The 16415-nt window shown below is 47.9% G+C and overlaps 2 protein-coding genes across 2 annotated transcripts in view; both read left to right on the plus strand.

Moving 5' to 3' along the window:
* PNPLA2 (patatin like domain 2, triacylglycerol lipase) overlaps positions 1-5786 on the plus strand; it is a 31376-nt gene extending 25590 nt beyond the window's left edge. Inside the window, exon 9 of the mRNA XM_074150037.1 lies at positions 383-5786. Coding sequence (XP_074006138.1) covers positions 383-647 — 265 coding nt within the window. The 3' untranslated portion in view covers positions 648-5786. The remainder of the gene's footprint in view (positions 1-382) is intronic.
* Positions 5787-6640: 854 nt separating this feature from the next.
* CRACR2B (calcium release activated channel regulator 2B) overlaps positions 6641-16415 on the plus strand; it is a 45389-nt gene continuing 35614 nt past the window's right edge. The window contains 2 exon segments of the mRNA XM_074149381.1: positions 6641-6891; positions 6893-6958. Coding sequence (XP_074005482.1) covers positions 6641-6891; positions 6893-6958 — 317 coding nt within the window.

A 16415-nucleotide genomic window follows, 5' to 3' on the forward strand; every position in this document is an offset into this window, starting at 1 on the left:
TTTGAGTCTGTGTGTGTGCCTCTGCCTCTGAACCGAACTCCCTGCAGTGGGCTGTGGCTTGAGGCTGAGGCAAGACTGTCTTGCTTGGATGAGGATAGGAAACTGCATCTTACGGCAGTAGGCAGAGGATCCCAGCTGTGATTTGGATCCTAGTATGAGGGAGGGAGTGATTCTTAAGCACAAGAGCCCGTGATCTGAATAATCAAGAGATGGGGGGGGGGGGGGCAGAAACAGGCATGCACACACACACACACACTCACTTCTGACTAAGCTCATGCAGTCGGTTGTAAACCAAACTAGGTGTATGGTTCTGGAGCTCTGGTCTGGTGACCTGCTCAAGTCTTCCCAACGTACTGATTTTTTGCATGTGTTTACCTTTCAGGCTTTACTATCATCTTGAGCTTGGAGGGCCGCAGAGCCTGCCAATTTCTTCCACATCAGCTTGTGGTGAAGCACTGCCTGTGTGGATGAGAAGCAACCGTTCCGTGTCTGATGTCATGATGAAGTGGGAGGAGTACCAGCGCCAGCTCATGCTGGGCTTACTCTGCATCAACGTGGACATGCAGGCCTCCCTCTTCCCTCGGGAAGGGTTCCAGATAAAGCTTCCACCTCTAGACTGTGCAAAAGAGTGCCTGCCACTCTTCTGAGCCTGCTGCCATGCGGGGATGAGGGTGGGTGGGAAGGGGACCAGTCTCATCCCTCAGCAGCAGGCTGCCCTGTGCTCCTGAATATGCTGCAAAGGGGATTTCCCCGGGATGGAGACTGGTGGAATTGACTGTAGCCATTTGTTGCCCACTGGGTCAAGCAAGGGGTCTCTGTGTTCAAAGACGCACATGGGCTGCTACCTTGCTCTAGACTGGTGTTGAGGCCTGGCCATTGCCCGTGGCCAGGCTGATGCTGATCCAGCTGGGCTCTCCCAAATAATGCACTTTGAATTGCCGTTGGCTTTTTACCGCCAAATAATTGGGATGTAGATGACGTTCTCAAGTTCATACAGCTTTTAGCTTCCTCTGTTTTTTAGAGCATGAGTCTTGTTTTTTTCTTAAATCATCTGACATCCCTTAGCTCTTTGTGCTACTGAAAGATGAAGTAGCCTCTTGCCAAACCAATTTTTCTCATGGCTTCCAAATCTCCTCTTGACTTTCTTCTTTGCTGAAGCCACGTCCTTTCTTCTGTCCCTTAACTGCATCCCCACTGGAAGCCAGAGCTTGCCCTGCTGCAGACTGTGCTGGGACTGCAGAAATGTAGAAAAGTTATGTATTTATGATTCATGTTGTTGTGGTCTCTCCCATTTTGATCTTTGTCCTCATGGAACTGCTGCAGCTTAAGCTCTGAATGTTAACTAAGTCATTGAGCTTATTTTAAAGAAGTAATTTAGACAGATTTTTTTTTTCCAGGGAAACATGTTGAATTTGAGGCCCCATTCTTGTCACTGTGAATGGAATTAGCATGAGGTTGCCCTGGAAAAGCTCAGGATCAGCTTAGCAGCTGAAGCAATGTGAAGTGCTTGTAGGAAAGTGAGATTGTGCAGGGCATGTTATTTTTGAGTGGCTTGTGGTAAGAGCGTCACAGCAAGTGCTGGGGAAGTGGCTGCCTCTGACAGGGGTCAGGCTTTGCTCCTTAAGGGACTGTACAACTGAAGGAAAGTCCAAGTGGGTGGATCCAAGAAGGGATCTCCTGCAAAACTAGGGCTTGGCTCTGTCTTCTGCTTGAAGAGTTTGGACGTTGAGGCTTTGGAGTGAAAGGATTTAGGCTTATAGATGTACTAGCCTCACAGCTTGCCTGTCTTGTGTCGTGGCTCACCAGTACAGCTCTGCAGCTGGCAACAGCAGGAGCATGAGAAGTGGAAGTGAAGTTAGGAGTGTTGGTGCATGTGCAGCATGCTTGGAATTGGACTGGCTACTTTTGGATTGCCCTTCAAAGACTGGAGCTACTGGGTCTGTAGTGGGGCAAGAGTCTGCCTTGTAAGGTACTGCCTTCTCAGTGGTGGTCTGGTTGTGACATGCTGTGCAGAAACGTGAACTCTGTTCTTCACAGGGTGAGATGTGGCTTCCTGTGGGGATTGCATGTACTTAAGCTTAAGTCCTCACATTATGACACAAAACCAGCTCCTGGTATCTTTTTCTGCAGCGTGTCTAGCTGTATGAGGCTTCTTCTACCTCTCCTAGCACAAACAGTATGCAATTGGCCAAAGCAAACATATGCTGTCTTTGTTGGGGAGCAGAACAGGGTGTCTGAAGCTGATTACATAGCCTATATGTGGAATAGTGATTTATAATAGACTCTTATGCACTTTTGATTTAGACAGAGAAATTAACCTCAGAAGTTCTACTAATAGCTGGAGAAAGTAGTGAATCTGCTCAATCACATCTGCAGGAGCAGTGTGGGTGAGGTGGTGGCTGCTGTTTCTGACCAGCACAATAGTGCACTGGACGTGGGTTTGAGTCTTTGTGGCGGAGATTGTGAATAAGCATCAGGACTTTTCTGCAGTGGCCATTGCAAGCTGGGAGGCAATAGACCGGGCAGCTGTGGTGCTAACTGACTGGGAGACACCAGTGCAAATATGAGCTTGTGACTTAAGAGTATCGCCCCACTGCCCTTCCTGGATGTAACCGAACAAGGGCCTGCATAGCTTATGAAGCAGGCCTGCTCTTATGCAGTCAGATTTAGTCTTAAGCTTCACGTAGTTAAGGCAATTAGGGAACAGGGAAGTCACTACAGGAAGAGGAAAAAAAATTGAGGATTCAGAAACCAGAATAGGAATGCTGGGTTATAAAACCAGTTGATCTTGTGATTGTCTAAAGCCTGCAGAAAAATCTTACTGCTAGATGGATATAACTAAACGAAGTGAATCACAACAAGCAACTGCCGGTTAGTGGGAACAGGATGAATTTGATGAAAATTGGAGTTGAGAAAAGGTGTTTATCTTGTCGTTTGGTGTGGGATTTCTTTTCTTCCCCTGCTTTGGGTTACCTTCTTTGGGGGACTGGCACATGTGCAGCTGCTTAGTTTGCCAAATGTACATCTCTTGTCCCTCGTGCACACAGAGCAATTGGCAGGGATATACAGATATTTAGTGGCAAGAATGAAGGCATTTCATCCAGAAGCAAAACATCTGTGAGGGGCAAAGCTGGATAAGGAAAGTCCTGTGCTTAGAAGCTGCTGCCCTTTTCATCTCTGCCTTGTTTGTGTTAATATATGGGTGGAGAAAATGATGCAACTATTTTTTTTATCCCTTCTTCCTGGACTGGTAAAACCACTGAGTGATTATGTAAACCACTAAACTATGAAATAAAACTCTCTTGGCAACAGTACATTAAGAAATTGCAGCTTGGCACCCTTATCCCCTGGATCTCCTCTGTTCTCCTTTTGCATCAGAACTGACTGGGCTGGTGCCACTGTCTTCTAGTGCTCTGATCCAGAAGGCTTGCTGGTTCTGATCTATACTTTCAAGACATTAACTGCTGTGCCTGGTAAAAGGCCTGAGGTTTTTTCTGTCTTTTACTTCAACTGTCGTTTGGTTTATTATATTAACCACTCAAAGAGAAGCTTTTGTATACTTCAAAGTGTAACCACAAACCAAAGCCTGGCTTTAAATATAAAGGTCTTAACTCTTCAGGGAGGAAACTCCTGTTTTCCCTATGCTAATTTGCAGGGTGTGAACGGATACTGGGAAAACACCACTCTATATTAACCCTTTTTTTGCCTGTGTTTATTCCCCCAGTGATTCAGTGGCTGTTGTGTGATAGCTTGTTGGCTTTATAGATTTAAGCTCTGATAAAGGAACTACAGACCTGTCAAAAATACCCTCTTCTTCCTTAAGAGAAGTTTCACACATTTGTTTGAAATTTTTGCTGCTCATTCATCACAGATTATAAAGGATGAAGAAAGTAGGGAAAATCTTCTTGTCCACTGATGCAGAAAAAGACCTATGGCTGCTTTTTGCCTTGTCTAGCTCAGACCTCACTACTTTGAAATCGCTGGAAACCTTGTGATAGGCTCTGGATTGGATATAGAGGGGTTTGTTGTGATAGTGCTAACTGGAATTCTTCAAGCCTTTTGTTCTATGTGTACTTCACGGCATGCATTATCTTCTGGGCAGCAGTTGCTGATTAACCTACACTGTCAAGATCATAGGAACAAGGTTATCCTCTGTAGCAGTCAGTCCCTTCTTCAGCAAAATGTGTGGCTGGACGGCCCAGCGGGTAGTTGCCAGGGCCTGTCTGCTCTCGGATATATGGTGGTTGAGAGGTCAGGTTCCTGGACCAAAAGTCCATCTTGCAGTCCATGTCCAATCATCCTTACAGCATTCACTTGAACTCTGCAGGAGTCCCAACTCTAGCAATTTCTACTGTTTCACATAAAGGGTCTGTGCATGCAGGAATCCACTTTTTTTTTTCTTCTCCTTCCTGTGATACAGATACTACCTGCTGCTTTTAACAAGGCTAATGGTGAACTACTTCTGCATCTAACCAGCCCCTAACCTGTACAACACTGTAGAGTTGTTTTATGTTGTGCACAACAGTCCGTATCTATGGCATGCTCTGTAAGCCACGATGCGCGTGTGGTATGTTAGGTTTGGTTTGCTGCCTGCCCTACTGTTAATACTGTTGCAAGCTGATTTTCAAGGGGTAGGAGAAAATACTTCACTTCTGACCATGATCTGTAGGACCTAGGAATTGTTTTCTTGTGACTTGGAGGGCTGTATAGCTGCAGCACTCAGACCAGAGAATAAGAGGATCTGCTGTCTGCCAGCACTGGGGTGTCCCTAGAACTTACTATATATTCTCCAGTGTTTTTGTCCATTTTTAAAAATGAATCTGGTAATTCACTCCTTCCTCTGAGAGAAGAGCTCTCACTTTCACCAAAATGGTTGTGGGAGAAATACCTGAAGCTCTGTGTGTTTCCCTTAGGGGTCTATTTCTGCTAAACACATGCTAGATGTGGTGGGTGGCAGGGTTGAGCGTTGCCAAAGTCAGAGGACCTTGCCAACAGTTTTCTCAAGCTTTGTTTCTGTCTTCCCCTTAAATCAATGAGTGAATGGACCACCTCGCCCGGCTGCCGCGTCTGCCAGTTTGTGCCAAACACACCTTGTGCCTTTGCAGTGGGCTCTGGCCTGCCTGCCCCCCGTGTCCCTGCAGTGTCTGCCTTTGGAGTGCAGCAGTACTTGCTCCCCTCTCCTCTCCCTCCTTCCCCTTGCCCACTGGTGGCACATTGCTGTTTCCAGTCCGCAGGCAGCTCCACTAGGACAGTCTCACTGTGTGGATCCACACCAGCCCTCCTGCACAGGGAGGGAAAACCTCTAGTTCCAAACAGAAGACTTAGAAATGTAACTTTGAAATAAATACCTCTTTCTTCCCGGGTTTCCTCTTGCTCTTGAAAACAGCATCTAAAGCAGCTCTCTGACTTACTTAAATGTGTCCCTGGGACTCAGCTGCTGTCGCTGAGTTTGAGAAAACCCTTAAGCACACAACACACGTGGAGATCCTGTGGAAATTACTGATGTCAGAGCAGCAACTAGACCAGCAATAGCATATGCAAGTCATGTTTTTACACGGCAATGTCACTAAGTAGTGTTCACAGTCACTTTAAAAGTTCAGTATTAAATTGTTGATGCTTTTTTTTTTCTCCTGTTTCTTTTTTCTAATGTTTTGCTGAAGAAAATGTAACTATTTATTTTGGCAGAAATATATCTTCTAATAAAAACTTTCTCAATATATTTACCTGGCTGTGGTAGGTTGCTTGTCTTGCCATTTAAAGGTTTATTAAATATTTTTTGAATGTTCTGTACGCTGTGGGTTTGTTTTGCTGGGCCCTATCCTGTTCATCCCGTTCAGCATCCTCTCAGGGTAAACATGCATCAGTGTGTGATGAATGAGGCATTGACCATGAGGAAAAAATGGTCCATTCTGGACCACTTCTGCCTTCCTCAAGCCAAAATGCCCAAATTATATAAGTCTCTGTTTCATTGGAGCTTCTGGGTAGACCCTGGTTTCCAAGAGGAATTAAGCACCATCTTGTGGGAATTGCAGGAGCTTAGCACCTGTGAAAGGGCTAGTGAAAAACTATTCACAAATTTGAAACCTCCCCTATTCAGAGGCATCTCTTGGGGAAATGGAACCTTGTTTCTTACGCCTCTCCTTACCAGGTGGTGGGAGAGATGACACTGGCTGTTGCGTGGCTGTCTATTTCGCGTAGATACCGAGGGCTGCCCTGCTGGATCTCCTGCTGGGGCACACGGGAACCGGCAGCCCTTGGGCTCCGGGAAAGCCCCGGGAGCCGCGCATCGTTCCTCCCGGTCTGGGGCTGGGCTGCGGAGCGGGGGTACCCGCATCCCCGGGGACGGGGAAAACGTCTCCAGGCAGGCTGGGGTTTGTTACTGCGGGTCTCCGACAGGCGCTGCGGGGCTCGGGCTCTCCTCCTTTTTCCAGTCTTTGGGCAGCAGTAGACTGTAGAAAGATGCTTTCTGATGTGCTATCGCAGGGCGGGCACAAGTGCCGTAATCAACATTTTAGCATGCACCTGGTAAAGCAAACAGCTTTTTCACCCCTAAATGACAGCGAAAAACAAACATCCCAACTCGGTGCCGTTAATCGCCGAAGTTGATCTTTCTCCCATAAACCAGCCGAGGCGCCGGGCGATGCCTGCGGCTCTGCCGGGGGAGCGGCTGCCCGCAGGAACGGGTGCGCAAGCCCCGGGTTTCCTGTCTTTTGGGGCAGGTTTGGGGCCGGGGCGGGGGGTGCCTGCGGCTGCTGCTTTATCCCGGGGGGCGGGAGGAGGCGGCCGGCGGGGGGAGCCGGCCCCGCTCCCCTGCCCGGCGCAGCCCGGCCGTGCGGCGGGGTTTCCCTCGCTCATTTCCGGGTCGGGGCCGCCGCCAGCGCTAACGGCGGCTCTGCTCCCCGGGGCAGGGCGGCCGCAGGTGCCCGCGCCGCTCCGCTCCGCTCCCCTCCCCTCCCCTTTTGGCGGATCAGGTAAGCGCTGCGAGGGGCTCCCCGGGCCGGGCGGCGCCGGCAGCGGCGACAGCGGGGCGGGCTGAGGGGCGCGTTGCCCCTGGGGACGAGTCCCCTCAGCGAGGCGGTTGCCCCTCGCCATTTTATATGGCCGTGGGCGCTCGGGCCGGCGGGCAAGATCCCTTCGGGGGCCCGAGCCCGCTGGGGGAGCCGGCGAGGACCCGGCAGGCGAGGTGTTGGGGAGCGGCCGTCCCAGCGAAGGGCCCCGGCGGCGCCTTCGCCCTCTACTGGTCGGGCTCCCCTGTCCCTCCCCTGCGGCTGTGGGGAGCGGGGAGCGGAGGGCCGGGGGGGCTCTGTGTGCTGCGGGGGTCCTTGCCTGTCTAGAGCGACACACCTGCCTCGTCCCCAGCTGTCGGTGGTCCCTTGCCGGCGAAGGACAGGGTATGGAGGATCCACGTTCCTGTGCAAAGCCGCCCTCTCTGCCACACGCCGCTCGTCAGGTGTGGCTGTGACCGTGGGATGGGGAGAGCTGCCCTGGTGGGGTCTGGGCCGGGGAGCTGCCGTCCCTTCCACCTTCTCCCCTCTTCTGTTGCTTTGAAATCTGCAGCCTCCTTTGAGATGAGTTCCAGGGGCTTTGGTCTTGTGTACTGTATCTGAATGGAGATCTTTTATTTTCTCGGGTTTTTTCAGCATCCTCTGCTGAGGGAACATTCTTTCTTGCCACGCTCCAGGTGCAGGTGACACTGCACAGTAATGCCGTGGGTCCCAGTGGCAGCTGCGCTAGTGCTGCTCCTCCTTATCTTTGAAAGGGAAAAATACCAGAGCTCTCCCTCTCCGAAGACTGCAGCGTCTTTCTCTTTAACATCCCATGCGCATGGGATGCACTTTGGTGAACTTGGGTGTTGAACCTCAGGTCCTTCCTGTAGGACTTCCTGAAAACAGCCAAGGGGAAAAGAGGCCAGCAATCGCCAGCCTCGGACACAGGGACACGGCTGTGCTCAGGAATATCCTGAGGAGGCAGAATAATCCAAACACAGTTTGCTTGTTTAGCCCTTGCTTATTCCGATGGAGATGATGGCTGTTGTGCATCAAGGGGCTCTCAGAAAACCAGTAACTTCTAGCCTTGCCTTACCCAGATTTAGGGGCAACTGCATCTTATTTTTCATGTTCTAGAGCTATATTTATTTCTGAGGATCATATAAGCAGGTATATACAGATGTGCATACATATATATACATCTCCTGAGGAAATTGCTTTTCTAGATCAAACAGACAGTCAGTCTAGTCTGTTCATTTACTGGCCAATTCAGGTGGTCCAGAGGAGGTTCTGAGAAACTGCAGTGGGCTGGAGTGGAAGGATCCTGTGTTTGCCTTGGCATCCTGCTGCACAGAGACTGATATGAGGCCTCAGGCATACAATTTTATGACCCTTCATGAGATGGTATAAAATCTCTCTGAAGCTACCTTGCTGGACAAACAATGTTGTTCTCGTTCTCCAGAGCATCACTCTTCTCTTGGTCTCTCTGCTGTGGCAAGCGAAGCTGGGTAGTATAAACTGTCTGATTGGAAAGTCTGCTTGGCTGTTTTGTCACCATCAAATAGGAGAATTTCTCCCTCCACCTCAATTTGTTGCACCCAATGAATCAAGAGCCTGCCATCTACTGATCTGAAGATTGTATTGCCAAGGAGGACTCCATGTGGGCCTGTCTTCAGCAGCACACAGACAGTGCTGGGGATCTGCTGTTACTCATGACTTTGACAGGCAGCCTCAGAGAATAAACTAATGCAACGAGGACGATCGGCAGTAACGTAAATCGTATGGGCACAGCTCCATGCACAATGTTCTTCATGGTCAGAGCACTTTACAAATATTGATCCTTATGTACAATAAACTAGGTTTGGTTTCCATAATATAGCTCACATGTTACTCACTTTCTAAATCGTTTTGAACTGATAAGGCTGCTCTGAGGACTGAATCCTTCCACCTCTCCTCGCCTGCTTGCAGGAGGTCATCTCGGATTTAAAGACAGTGGCAAGAAACTTCAGCTGTACCAAATGCGTTGTCTTCCACCGAGTGGAGCAGCATCTTCCCTGTTCCTGCCAGACACCTTTGCTTGCTGTCCATGTAAAATCTGAGGTGGAAATACTTGGTTTACTTTGAACATCTGAATCTTGAATGGTCTGTTTTGTTCTTGCATCAAAATGGCAGAACTGGAACTTTCTGTAAGGCTTTCTGTACTTCATCACTAGGTATCCTTTGAGGTGTGCATAGTCCAGCAGCTTGAAAGGGAGATGCTGCTGTTGTTCTGATCACCCCTCTTAATATTTTCCTACCAGTGTTCTCTTTTCCCCATCCTGCATCCTAAAGCTTTCATTTCTTGGCTGATGCTGAGAAGGTTTTCCCTGTGCATGGACCTAATTGCACATTTTGCTAAGCAAACCTGACCTCCGCAGCTGTGCAAGGACCACTGGGGTGGATTCACCAAGTATTCCTTGCGTGCTTCTGCCGTGGCAATGAGCACAATGTGCTCTTCTCAGGCCATATGTTCAAAAGGTTTGCCAGCTCAAAGCTTTTAAAAATCATCAGCCAGACATTGAAAAAAAGTGCCATGGGATGACGTAAGTGGGTTGTTTTTTTTTTTTTAAATTATGTTCTAAATTTATTTTTTATGCTGATTTGTGATTGTCTTGGAGATTAACAGCGTGTTGAGTAGGACTCGGGAGGTGATCGTCCCCCTGTACTCAGCACTGGTGAGGCCCTACCTCCAAGTACTGTGTCCAGTTTTGGGCCCCTTACCACAAAAAAGATATTGAGGTGCTGGAGCAGGTCCAGAGAAGGGCAATGAAGCTGGTGAGGGGTCTGGAGAATAAGTGTTATGAGGAGAGGCTGAGGGAGCTGGGGTTGTTCAGTCTGGAGAAAAGGAGGCGGAGGGGAGACCTTATCACTCTCTACAACTACCTGAAAGGAGGGTGTAGAGAGGTGGGGGCTGGTCTCTTCTCCCAAGTCACAGGCGATAGGACAAGAGGAAATGGCCTCAAGTTGCGCCAAGGGAGGTTCAGACTGGATATTAGGAAAAATTTTTACACTGAAAGGGTTATTAAGCATTGGAATGGGCTGCCCAGGGAAGTGGTTGGGGCACCATCACTGGAGGTATTCAAAAGACAGGTTGACATAGAGCTTAGAGACATGGTTTAGTGATGGTTTTTTATCAGAGTTAGGTTGATGGTTGGACTAGATGATCTTAAAGGTCCCTTCCAACCTAGACAATTCTATGATTCTGCATGTCAGTATAAGCTGCCAGGAATGCTTGAATCTCAGTATTTCACTTGACTCAGACCTAGGAGCCTCAAGTGGAATAACAAATATTGTGAGCTTTGGGACAAAACGATGCCAAACCTCAGGTTAATGGCTGCTGTGGGTTATGCGTAGGTTGTGGTACTGTGAACTTTAAAATGAAGTCTGGAGCCATGTTGGGCTTTCCCATGCTTTGTTTGGGTTGAGGTAACATGATTGGGAAGCCCTGTGGACTTTTTAACCAAGTGTTTTTCTCTTAGCCAGTGTCACAGAGCACTAAAGCAGGAACAAATACTGTCTTGTGCTCTTAGAGACTGTGACTTTAATTGTAGGGTTTTTTTTGGAGGAAATGGGGTATGGTAACAACGCTCTGGAAGGGTACAGTGCTCTCCTCTGGTTGGCATAACTGGAGGAAAATCTGTCAAGTGATAAGATTGAGAGCAAAGAAGCTTGTAACATCCCTGCTTTCTATCTAGTGACGTGTGTGATTGCAGTTAACTTAGCAGAGGTGTCATCTGAAGGAGGAGCTGTTGTTCCTGCTTCTCTAGTTTTAATCTCAAGACTTCGTATCACTTCTGCACCAGTTAACGGCCCCACCTATGTGGAAGGGACTACCTGATTCAGAAAGATGTTTGAGGACTACATACACCTGAAAGAGCTGCAGGAAAAGTTTGTGGTGTTCTGAGGATGGCAGGAGACCTCTGAAAATGTGACAGGGAGTCCTGAACCTCCTGACACCTGCTGTGGTGGTCCAGTGCTGTCTGGGCATGGGGCTGGCCCAAGCTTGTGATGCTGATAAGATCCTGGCAGAACACAAAGATGTAGCTGTTCACAGCAGATGATGTATCATGGGCTGAGGCAGCCTGCATTTCTGAAGAGGAGATGAGAGTATGAGTAAGGGGAGAGCTCTTAAGACCTCTTCTACAGCTTGTTTAAAGAATTGGTCTTTACCACATGTGCTGGATGAAGGCTAAAGCAATGCAGTTGCGGCTTGAAAAATGTCGAGTCCAGTTGTAGCTGTGCAATCAAGGTAACAGTAGCTGTTTATTGCTTCCTCTCTCAAGCTCTTAAAACGAATAACAATCAGGATATCTACAGACTTTCGGAGGAGTAGGACTGGTAGCTGTGTGGTGTTAAAAATAATTTTGTGGAATGTCTAAGTATGTTACTTAGGCTGTGGAAAGCAAATCTTTTGGGAAAAAATCCAGCTATGTCTGGGCATAGCTAGATGATTCCAGCCTCTGGAAGAGGACGGTTAGAAGCAGATTGCAGACTCACAGACTAGCTGTAAGCACTCAGCTGGGTGTAGTGGGAGCTTGGGAGGCGTGCAGGTGTGTGGAGGCACATCTAATGAGTAATACAGGAAAACGTGGTGGCCCTTGGTGTTGTAGTAGCTGTATACCTCTCCATCTCATTCAGCAAAACATCTCTGAGTAAGAGTAGTGCCTTTATCTGCCTCAGTTTCCCCTCTATAAAATGAAGAGGAGGAAACCAAGCTCATCTGCAGCTGGGAATTTAAGCTGTAGGTTGGACAGCATGACAGATGTTGAAGTCGTCTCTCTGGACAAATGGTCTGACTCCCTGTAAAATAAAATCGACTGGCTTATCTATAGGCAAGGACTAGCACGGCTGTCCTGTGTATAGGGCAGGTGAGCTGTACACCTGTGCTAGCAGCTGAGGCAGAGGCGAGATGTCTAAATATTGCTGAGCCTTATTTTCCCCATAACTCTTGCTTGTGGATTAAATATCCAGTCGTTTGTGGGGTGGGACAGGCAGGCCAGCAGAGCCATCCTGCTCTGGTGTGAATCACTGCAGCCTGAAGCTCCTGCCCTCTGCCCAGCTCCTCTCCTCAGCATGTCCAGAGCTGCTGAGCTTTGCCCAAGAAATAAGATGAGAGACATCATCACTTAGATAAGGTAAAGTGTGATGAAATCCTTGTTACTCTTGGCAGGTGGGGCTAGATGCTGGCTGGGATTTGTGCAGCTCTGAGGAACAGCCAGGCATTGCAGCTGTGGGGAGGGTTGCAAACCCTCTTTAAAATATGGAGACTTGATGCTGGACCCCAAAGGGGAAGGTAGGTGCACCTGAGGGTGAGAGTGAAGGAACAGCAACCCAGTAAACCCCTGGGCAGAAGGACTTCTGCTGTCTGTTCCTGTGCCTGTGTTCTGTGGACTCTGAGGTTGATGTTGCTCCATGAGCAGCTCCATCACCTCCTCTGAGCAGGGCTGTGTGGGTGCCCTGGTGTCTGTCAGGGCTGAGGACCTCTTTAGCAGCAGCGCTGCCAGAACCCCTCTCTTCACCTATCAGGTTTTTGAAGTTCAAAGATGTCTGTTGTCCTGAACTGTGCCCTTCTGTCTGAGATCATGGCAACTAGGAAAAGAATTCAGATGTATTGGTGGGAAAAAGCACACATGTGGGTGCCCCCACAAATGCACACGTTTCTTCCGTTGCACGCTTTGCTCCTGTGCTTGAGAGCTGCCTTCCCTCTTCCTCACCCTCTTTGCCTCTTAAAGGAGTTGGCAAGATCTCTGCTCTACCTTTCCTTCCTCCCAAACACATAGCCAGAGGAGTGATCCTCTGCTCTGGTACAGATGCACAAATCCCTTTGATTTAATGCATTTCCTATGGCACAAAAAGAGTCTTGCTTCCCATGCAAATCTGGTTGCTCAGTCAAAGCTGCTAAATGCAAATGGACCACTTGTAGCTGTTCCCTCTGGGAAGAGCGGTGTGGGCTTTATGTAAAGCATCAAGATAAGACCTCAGGAGCTCAGAGAGCAGAGCAATACACAGATTTGTGCTGGAGAGAGGTCAGCATGGCTGTAGCTCATTCACAACCTGTTTCTGGAATCATGAGGTGGGATACCAGGCAGGGGGATAGCTCAACCTGTTGGTATCAAAGAAATAAGCATTTATAGAAATGGATTAACATTTACTAGTTATGAGTATGTGGAGGTTGGTCGGTAATTCTCTCCTCTCTCTCCTTGCTACCTCCCTGCTGCATCCAAGTGCAGAATCAGTGCCGACTGTGATTTGGTGACTCAACCTGTTCTGACGCCTGGATCCCTTTCCTCTATTCAGGTTGGCAAATAACGTTCAGTCTGTAATCATGCTTGAGAGCTCTTGCCATTGCCCTAGATATGGGGAGCGCTAATGATGCTTAGATTGGTTTAATCCAATTCGATCTGAAAATCCACTTCTCTGAACAATAAATGTTGCATGTGGGGAATGGTATTCAAGTGTCTACTAAATCAAAACCCTTTCTGGCATTGGTGGATGAAGGTTTTTTCTTTTCAATGTGTATCACTAAATACACAGGATGTGCAGTATGGCTGAATTAGCATTACTATGGGAACCGTAAGTTTTTGTATTTCCTGACCTTTATCCATGTAACACTAAGGATTCGTTAATGTGGCTCCAAAAAGCTATTTATTTTTTTTGTGTTTGATAAGTTTTTTTTTGTTCTGGTCAGTACTAAAAGAAGCTTTATAAAGGACGCTAGGAGGATATTAGAGACAGGACAGGCTGCGAGGTGCAGAAGAGCAGTTTGCTCCCCTTTTTTGTGCTGTTCTAGCAGCATCCCAGCTGAGACACGGTTCAGCGTTAAGCATCACCTCTGCAGCAATGGTATACCAAATGGTGAGTAAACTGTCCTGCTCAGAGGCAGGTACCTCACTTGGTCTGGTGTTTGTTTGGTTTTTTTGCCTCAGCTAAGTTTCTAGAGCCTGCCCCTGTCCTGGGGGTGAGGCAAAGCTGAGCCTGTGAGGAGTGGAGAAATTATGGTCCTGGTTGGAGAGGAGCAGGGCTGTTCTCGGGCAGCACGGAGCCCTCCCAGGCGGCTCAAGGGAGCTCGCTGGCCCTGTTAAATCTCTATTTACAAATATGACAAATGTTGTTTGTAGTAGTCTTCATGTCCATCTTTTAGTCTGGATTTTGAAATAACCATCTTAAAACACATGGGGGAGGACCCACCTTTCCCTTTGCTTTCTGCAGGTCCCATCATCACTTGCTGCTGGGAGGATGGGGCTATTTAGGGCTCCTCTGCAGGTTGATGAGGTCTCTGCTCTTCAGACACCAGCTGGAGTCTTCGCAGTGGGAATCTGTGGAAGAGTGGTTTTTGCTCTCTGTAGAGGCTGAGCTTGCCCGCTCGTGACTTCTATGGCAAAGCTTGTTTGCTGGGCAAATATTATCCTTGAGGGCTGACACAAAGAGGCTTTTGGGGCAGGGTTGAGCAAAGGGGACAAAACTGTACCAGCCTGCCAGGGTCTCAATACATTCTTTTTTTCTTTTTTGTTTTTTTGGTCACCTTCCAAGAAGTCCTCAGGCTTAACTAGTGGGAGCTGACACAGCTCAGGGCAACTTCATGCTGCCTGGAGGTCTTGGAACTGCCATTGAGCAGCAAATCCCCATCAGCATCTCCAACTATCAGCAGGCAGGGGTGGCTTTGCTTCCTTTCAGGGGTGCTATGGTATATAGGAGCACTTTGGGCAGTGGCAGGATAGAGAATGGGATCTCTGGTTGCTTTAGTGAGAAAGTCCTGGAATGTGCACCCCACCCCTGGGGTGTATTTTACGGTGCTTTGGAAATACGCTCCTTGCACTGTCATCTTATGCTTTACTTTTCTTTTTTCCTAAGCTCCCTGTGCTTCTCTTTGTGAAACAGGTTGCCAGCTATGTAAAAGTGGAATTAAACTTGAGGCAGGATTCACAGGGGTAGTTTCCAGCCTTGCCCTTGTTGAAATCAGATAGGAGGTAGGCAGTGAGCTACCTACAAGCACAGTAAGAATTCCTCAGGGAAGGTAAGTTTAGCATGAGATGAGGGATCATCTGCTTTCTTACCACTTCTTCCCCTCTTGCCTTAAGGCAGCTCAGAAACAAGCCCTTCCCCTTCACAGAGCTGTGTGTGAGGCAGGATTACAAGGAATTTAACTTGGGAGCTTAATGGCAGGTTTTCTTGTTCTGCTTTCTGAACCGATGGCTGCTAGCCTATGTTGGAAAAGGGATGAGATGCGTAGGGAGCATTGCAAACCACACCTCCTCGCTTGGACCTGCTCTGATACTCTATTTACAGTGGCAGTGTTTGTTCTCTGCTAGCTTTTTGCTGTGGAGTATGCTGCCGGTTCCAGGGAAGGGGACTGTTAATGTCCTGCCGCTCGAGGTATTTGGGGACACCTGCAGAGAGAGAAAATGAGGTTGTTCAACGGGGTGGAGGGGAGGGAAGAAAGTTTGTCTCATTTGGGTAAGGAATTGTTTGAGTAGAAGGAAATCCGAACAAGTTTGCAAGTTGCTGTGTCTCAGCAGAGTTTCTCCCTGGGAACTTTCTGTTCCGACTTCCTGCTTTTGCTTTAAAGCAGGAGAGTGCAGTGGCGTTGCATAGCACTGCAGAAAACGGTTGTTATTCCCATGGTGGGGGAAGGAAAATTTATTGATCGGTTTTCAAGAGCTTAATTAACAAGATGCTTAATTAACAGATGGTTAACATTTCGGTTTGGATCACCCAAGGTCTTTGCAAATGTTGAACTGAAGAAACTTGCGTTCAGTTCTGATGTAGTTCTGCAGGTGGCTTAACTAATTCCTAGGGACTCATTGATTTGGGAAACTGCTTTACAGTAATAGCTGCAATGGTTACATTTTAAAAACTTAAGGGGAAAAAGTAAATGCTTAGAATATGTGATTGTGATGTTTTCTTATGAAATGGACATCTTGAGCTGGTTAGATTAAGGATTTTCTGCTGCATACTTTCTGAAGACTTAGAAATTTTTCTTTAAAAACATTTTTCAGGAAATTTTCCACTAATATCTTATAAGCATACCTATTCCTGCCCCCCCATTTTCTGTAATCCTACACCAGTGTCGCTGCTATGGGCTTCTGACTTGGTGATAGCTTTTGTCATAGGGGAATATTTCCCCCCCCCCTTAATAATTTCACCTTTCCCAGAACAAGTTGAACAAAAGCACTTCTCGGACAGCATCTGCTTCTGATTTTGCTTCAAACGCTCCTCCTTGCTTTGGTTGCTCCTTGCGCTAAGCTGTGCCTGGTATGCAGGGCACACGTGCCTGTCAGTTGCACGTGTTATCCTGCTTTGTGGACAAGCAGTTCAGGGCTTGTAGCTGCTCGAAACGTTCTTTAGTTTTCTGTCTTGTAGAAGTCTGAGGATTTTAGTATTTTGTTGTGA

This window comes from Numenius arquata, chromosome 6, assembly GCF_964106895.1.
Source record: "Numenius arquata chromosome 6, bNumArq3.hap1.1, whole genome shotgun sequence".
NCBI classification, from domain to species: Eukaryota; Metazoa; Chordata; class Aves; order Charadriiformes; family Scolopacidae; genus Numenius; species Numenius arquata.